At 58.4% G+C, this 6,288-nt stretch overlaps 1 protein-coding gene across 3 annotated transcripts; it reads left to right on the top strand.

Annotated features, from left to right (window-relative positions):
* The first annotated feature begins 234 nt into the window (after positions 1-234).
* On the top strand, positions 235-5,706 carry LOC137457713 (E3 ubiquitin-protein ligase TRIM35-like). Of its 3 annotated transcripts, none has more exons than XM_068169558.1 (7): positions 235-351; positions 1,061-1,451; positions 2,190-2,285; positions 2,638-2,868; positions 3,017-3,039; positions 3,515-3,636; positions 4,718-5,704. In XM_068169558.1, the coding sequence occupies exons 2-7, from the start codon at positions 1,065-1,067 to the stop codon at positions 5,281-5,283; spliced, it is 1,425 nt and encodes a 474-aa protein (XP_068025659.1). In that variant the 5' UTR covers positions 235-351; positions 1,061-1,064; the 3' UTR covers positions 5,284-5,704. The 3 variants fall into 3 exon arrangements, with proteins under 3 accessions (XP_068025659.1, XP_068025660.1, XP_068025658.1); XM_068169559.1 differs by having other exon boundaries at positions 264-351; positions 1,061-1,460; positions 4,718-5,706; XM_068169557.1 differs by lacking the exon at positions 235-351 and adding an exon at positions 385-577 and having other exon boundaries at positions 1,061-1,460; positions 4,718-5,705.
* The last annotated feature ends 582 nt before the right edge of the window (positions 5,707-6,288 follow it).

The raw sequence follows: 6,288 nt of genomic DNA, 5'->3' as shown, positions 1-6,288 counted from the left end.
CCACCAGCGCCCCCAGGTCTTTCTCCGCAGGGCTCTCGATATTCAGGGAATTTTTGGGAACTCGGGAAAAGAGCAACCTCCAGCTCCTGCAATCACAAAGGGAGGCGAACAAGTGGGTAGACGGCAGAGCCTCCGGAGAGGGGGCGAGGGGTAGTGAGGCTGTGCCTGGCGAGGTCCCGCCCCAGAGGCTTCAGGCCGGCCCCCGCCCGCTCCGTCCCGCCCCTTCGGTGCCTCCACCTCCGCCGGCACGGGCTGAGCCCCACACTACCGGCAGGCGGGCAGCCGGACCCCCTCCCGCCGCCTTGCCCGGCGCAGAGGCCGCTCCAGGCGCTGCTACTCGCCCTCGGAGTGGTAAGACACACATCCGCACGCACATCCAGCGCTGGGCACCCCATGTGCACGGGCACCCCATGTGCACGGGCACCGAGGAGTCGGCGTCCGGACACCGCAGCAGCTCCGGGACTGCGAGCCCTGGTCAGGGCACCGGAACAGCACCGGGACTGGGGCAGCGGGCACTGGCACTGCCATGGCTGAGAGGGTCCGGGTCCGGGCACCTAGGATGAGCGTCCCGATCCGGGTATCGGAGCAGCACTGAGAATGGGGCACCGGGCAGCAGAGGAGCACCGGGGGTAGGGGAGTGGGTCCGGGGACCGGGTGGCACAGCCGCCCCGAAGGGGTCTGGTGCTTCGAGACCGGACACCGGAAAGTCCGAGGGGGTTGTGGCACTGGAGAAGAGTCTCGGGAGTGGGGGTCACGTACCGGGGACCACCCCGAAGCTGAGGGTTCGAACACAGGGACAAGACCTTCGAAGGGTCCGGCCACCCCCGGCTCACTTCCCCACGTTGCCGGCTCATCCCGGCACGCTCGCCGGTGCCTGCCCGCCCTTGGTGGCTGCCAGTGGCCCGGGCCGGTGTCACTCAGGCTGGTGCCTGCCCGGGGAGGGAGCTGCGGGGTGTCACAGGCAGGAAAACGATTGCATCAGGAACGGGGCGGTTTTTCCAACTGGGGCTCTCGGGAAATCCTGCTCCGGCTTCCCTCCATCCATCGCTTCTCTCTCCAGTGCCATGGAGAGGGAAGCCAGCGTCTCGATCAGCAGCTTAGTGCCCGCCTCTGCCACCACGTCCCCCACGGCCACTTTCAAGGAAGAGCTGCTGTGCCCCATCTGCTACGACCCTTTTCGGGAAGCCGTGACGCTGGGCTGCGGCCACAACTTCTGCAAGGGCTGCGTGACCCGTTCCTGGGAGCACGGCGCTCACGTCTGCCCCGTGTGCAAGGAGCGCTCTTCGCTGGACGACCTCCGCATCAACCACACGCTCAACAACCTGGTGGAGAAGATCCTCAAGGAGGAACGACAGCGGCGAGGCCAGGCAGCCGCCCTCTGTCCCCTGCACCACCAAGAGGCCAAACTCTTCTGCCTGGAGGACAAGGAGCTGGCATGCTTTGCCCCAGCGGTTTGCTCTGTGGGGAAGGGGAGTGGGCGGATTCTTTGAGGGGTTTTGAAGGGTGGGCTGGTCCCCACGTTTCTTTGGCTTGTTGATCCTCGGGCAGGCCGGGCTGGACCCAGACATGCTGGTTATTGCAGCAGCTGATTGTTGCAGCGGTGCCTCGAGGCTGGGAGTGGTTGCACAATTTGCCCAGCCGAGGAAGGGATGTAGGATGGGGACACAACCCCGGGCCCTGCGGGGCAGGATGGGCCACGGCTGTGTGGGGAGGAGTAGGAGAGGATGGGGCTCTGGCCAGCAGCTGGGCAGCGTGCCAGGCCCCGCTGCGTTTCCCATCCAGGAAAGCAGCTGCTGCCTCCCTGAGTCACCCGTGGGGGATGAGCCAGATTTCAAATGTTGCAGGGAGGACGTGGTGCTGCTGTTGGACAAGGCCTGGCCATCTGCCCGTGGTGCTGAGCCTCCCTGGGAGCTGCTGTCAGCACCAAGACAGGCAGGGATTTGAGTGTGCACCAGCAGAAGGGTTTAAAAATGTAAGGGAGGATTCACCACGGAGCAAAGCTCCCCAGGCTCGCGTTGCCCAGCCCCGCACCACACTGACCCCATCCAGCGCTGGCAGATCTCAGGCTGCAGGAGGGGAAAGCTTGACTCGAGCGAGGATCCTGCTTAACCTTACCCTGCTGGGTTTGGTGCTCTTTTTCCACTTGGGCATAGGCTTGTGAGGTTCCTGAAGGCATTTCCTCTCCACAGGCCAAGCTGAAGAACATGGAGACCTCCCTGCGGGATAAAGTGAAGGATTTTGGGACCGCCCATCGTGCCTACGAGGCCATCTTGAAACACAACCAGGTGTGTGGCCCCTCCCCAGTAGGGCCTGATCCTGGCACACGTGTACACACGTGCACACACACCCCTGAGGTGCAGCTGGCTCTGGGGTGGAACTGTCCTGGGCTGCTCTGTCCTTGAGCGAGGGGAGCGCTGCTGGGGGGGAGGAAGGATTCCAATGAGGAATTGAGCACCAGAGGGATGAGGCTGGCTGGGACATTGATTTGTGGAGTGGAGGATCCCAGTGGGAGCCTAGCGAGTCCCTGAGCACTGGAGCTGGTTGGAAGGCTCAGGAGGAAAGTTCAGGAGGAGGCTGGGGGAGCCCAGGGGAGCTGTGGATTCTGATGGGAGGTGGTGACATCCCTCCACGGGGCAGGCGGAGGTGACGCAGCTGAGGGAGCAGATCAAGCAGGAGTTTGAGAAGCTGCACAGCTTCCTGTGCAGTGAGGAGCAGGCACTGCTGGACGAGCTGCAGGAGGAGGTGCAGCACAAGCAGGACTTCATCGAGGGCAAGATGAAGCAGCTGTTGGAGAACTGCCACACCCTGCTCAACGAAGCCAAGCAGCTCCAGAACGACCTCAAGGAGGACGACTACACCTTCCTCATGGTAAAGTCCATGCCCTACGGGGTGCCACCTCTGCCCTGGCACCCTCCTGCCACTCGTGCAGAGTGGTGGGCGAACCTTTGGGTGTTTATAAGCCCCTGGGACTCTTTACAAGTGGGGGTCTGATGCTCGATGTCTTCTTCTCTTGCAGGCTCGCAAGAACCGCAAGTGCAGGTAAGTCCTGGTCCCCACTGCATCCCATGCCGAGTGGCACAGGGTGCTGGAGGTGGCTGAGCCCCCACTATCCCTCCCTGAATGGGGTCTCCTGCCTGGATGCAGAGTGAGGTCACTGCCCCAAGCGACTTCCTGTACCAGCACATCCCTTCTGGGTCTGGGTGCTCCAGCAGAAGGTGGTACTGGAGGGCCCCAAGGCCAAGGCAGCACCCCTTGGTGCTTCTGGGCAGGGTGAAGGAGCACACATGCAGACACAAAGCAGCACCGCAGGTCTTGGGGGCAGCATTAAAACCTTGATGTTGGTGCTGAGATCGTCCCACCATCAGTGTCTACCCTCCTGGGTTGTGGAGAAAAGCCCAAAAGGAGATGGACTGTGTTAGTGGGGAAGGCTTTGCCAAAACATGGGGTGCCAGGGGATCCAACCCACTGCCTTCCTCCATCCTTGACCCATCTCTGTCCTCTGTCCCTACCCAAGGATTGCCTGTACAGCTGAGGAACGAGAGGGCATGCCTGTAGGGATGTTTTTTGACGTTGCCAAGTACCTGGGCTCAGTGCAGTACAACGTGTGGAAAAAGATGCTCAACATCATCACTGTAGGTGAGGTGCTGAGTCCCCCTCCAAAGGATGGTTGTCCCAGCACGAGCTCAAACAGCTTTTGCATGGGGCAGCCTCAAGGGTGGTGGGTTCTGGAGAGAAGAGGAGCATGGAGCAGCCATGCCTGTGGCTGATGGGCCCGAGGAGGGGAGGTAGAGAATGTAAAGGCTGCTTTGGGGCATTTGCACCCCAGAAGGGAAACCCTTGAGGGTGTGTTTCTCCATGGTGAGCTGGGGGATGGATGGATGGATGAGTGGGTGGGTGGATGGATGGGTGCAAGGACAGGTGGATGGATGGATGGATGGATGGAAGGATGGGTGCAAGGACAGATGGATGGATGGATGGATGGAAGGATGGATGGAAGGATGGATGGATGGATGGATGGAAGGATGGATGGATGGATGGATGGATGGATGGATGGATGGATGCAAGGACAGGTGGATGGATGGATGGATGGATGGAAGGATAGGTGCAAGGACAGGTGGATGGATGGATGGATGGTAGGAAGGATAGGTGCAAGGACAGGTGGATGGATGGATGGATGGATGGATGGATGGATGGATGGATGGATGGATGGATGGAAGGATGGATGGATGGATGGATGGATGGATGCAAGGACAGGTGGATGGATGGATGGATGGATGGAAGGATAGGTGCAAAGACAGGTGGATGGATGGATGGATGGATGGATGCAAGGACAGGTGGATGGATGGATGGATGGATGGATGGATGGAATAATGGGTGCAAGGACAGGTGGATGGATGGATGGATGGATGGATGGATGGATGGATGGAAGGATGGATGGATGGATGGATGGATGGATGGATGCAAGGACAGGTGGATGGATGGATGGATGGATGGAAGGATAGGTGCAAAGACAGGTGGATGGATGGATGGATGGATGGATGCAAGGACAGGTGGATGGATGGATGGATGGATGGATGGATGCAAGGACAAGTGGATGGAGAGATGGATGCAAGGATGGGTGGATGGAAGGATGGATGGATACCTGCAGGGCTACTGTCCCCCCATCAGCTCATCCCTGCAGCAGTCCAGACTCCTAACACACATGTCCCCACCACAGTCCCCTTCACCTTCAACCCCAACTCCGCGGCGGGCTGGCTTGAGCTGTCAGAGGACCTCACCAGCGTCACCAACAGAGGCTACAAGATGCTGGTGGAGAACCCTGAGCGCTTCACCTCGGCCCCCTGCATCCTGGGCTCTCGGGGCTTCTTAGACGGCTTCCACACCTGGGAGGTGGACCTGGGCGGCGTCACGAACTGGCGTGTGGGGGTGGCTCGGCCGCCCAGCGGCACCCAGTGGCCCTTCCACCACGACGCTCACTCTGGCTTCTGGTACATCTATCACCTGCCTGGCATCGACATCGAGATGGACGGAGCCTCCAACGCCACGCGCCTGGAGACCGCCCTGGGCAGCGTCAAGCGCATCCGGGTGGAGCTGGACTGCGATGAAGGGGAGCTGTCCTTCTATGACGCCGACCGCCGGGCCCACATCTACACCTTCCACAAGAAGTTCAGCACCGCCGTCTACCCTTACTTCTACGTGGGGCCCGCGGCCGTGGGCGCCGTGCATGAGCCCCTCCGCATCTGCCCCCTCCGGGTCCATGTCCAGGAGGATGTCTCTGTTTAACGCCGGTACCACCACCTTCACCTGCATTTGGGGTTCCCCAAGTGTTTTTTTTTCCCCCTTCAGCTTTCCTTAGGGAAAAGAAAGGAAGGAAGAAAAGAATGAAGAAAAGAAGGAAGAAAAGCAAAGCAAGAAAAGCAATGAAAAGCAATGAAAAGCAATGAAAAGCAAAGCAAAGCAACCAAAAGAAAAGAAAAGAAAAGAAAAGATAAAAGAAAGGAAAAGAAAAGAGAGGAAAAGAAAAGAAAGGTAAAGAAAAGAGAGGAAAAGAAACGAAAGGAAAAGAAAAGAGAGGAAAAGAAAAGATAAAAGAAAGGAAAAGAAAAGAGAGGAAAAGAAAAGAAAGGTAAAGAAAAGAGAGGAAAAGGAAAAAAGGAAGAAAAGATAAGAAGCAATAAAAGTGTCTATTTAGTGTGTTTTTTAAAAAAAAGTTATTAATAAAGGTTATCCTGATATGATTCTGTGCTTCTGTGCCCCCCCCAACCCTCCCCTGCCCCGCCCCCAGCTCCTTTCCCATTGGAACTGGATGATCCTTGAGGTCCCTTCCAACCCCAACAATTCTATGATTCCATGAACAAGCCCTTTCCTTCTCCCCACGACTTTATCCCTTTGAAAGGCTTTTCCACAAATGCCCAGCTGCAGGAGTCTGGTGATGATGTGCAGGTTGGTGTTTGGAAGTAGAAGTGTCTCAGAAGTGGGATGAGAGGAGGCTCAAAACCACCCTCTGCAACCCCATGCTGGGTCTGCCTTGATCTGGGCTACCGCAATCCCATGCAGAGCTACAGGCTGGGGTCGGAGTGGCTGGAGAGCTCCCAAACAGAGAGGGACCTCGGGGTGCTGATCGACAGCCAGCTGAATATGAGCCAGCAGTGTGCCCAGGTGGCCAGGAGGGCCAATGGCATCCTGGCCTGCATTAGGAATAGTGTGGCCAGCAGGAGAAGGGAGGTCATTGTGCCCCTGTACTCTGCTTTGGTTAGGCCGCACCTTGAGTACTGTGTCCAGGTCTGG

The sequence above is a fragment of the Melanerpes formicivorus genome, unplaced genomic scaffold (genome assembly GCF_026170545.1).
Source record: "Melanerpes formicivorus ecotype bairdi unplaced genomic scaffold, bMelFor1.0.p_v2 SCAF_194, whole genome shotgun sequence".
In the NCBI taxonomy this organism is placed as follows: Eukaryota; Metazoa; Chordata; class Aves; order Piciformes; family Picidae; genus Melanerpes; species Melanerpes formicivorus.
This window is presented reverse-complemented; position numbering and strand designations above follow the sequence as displayed.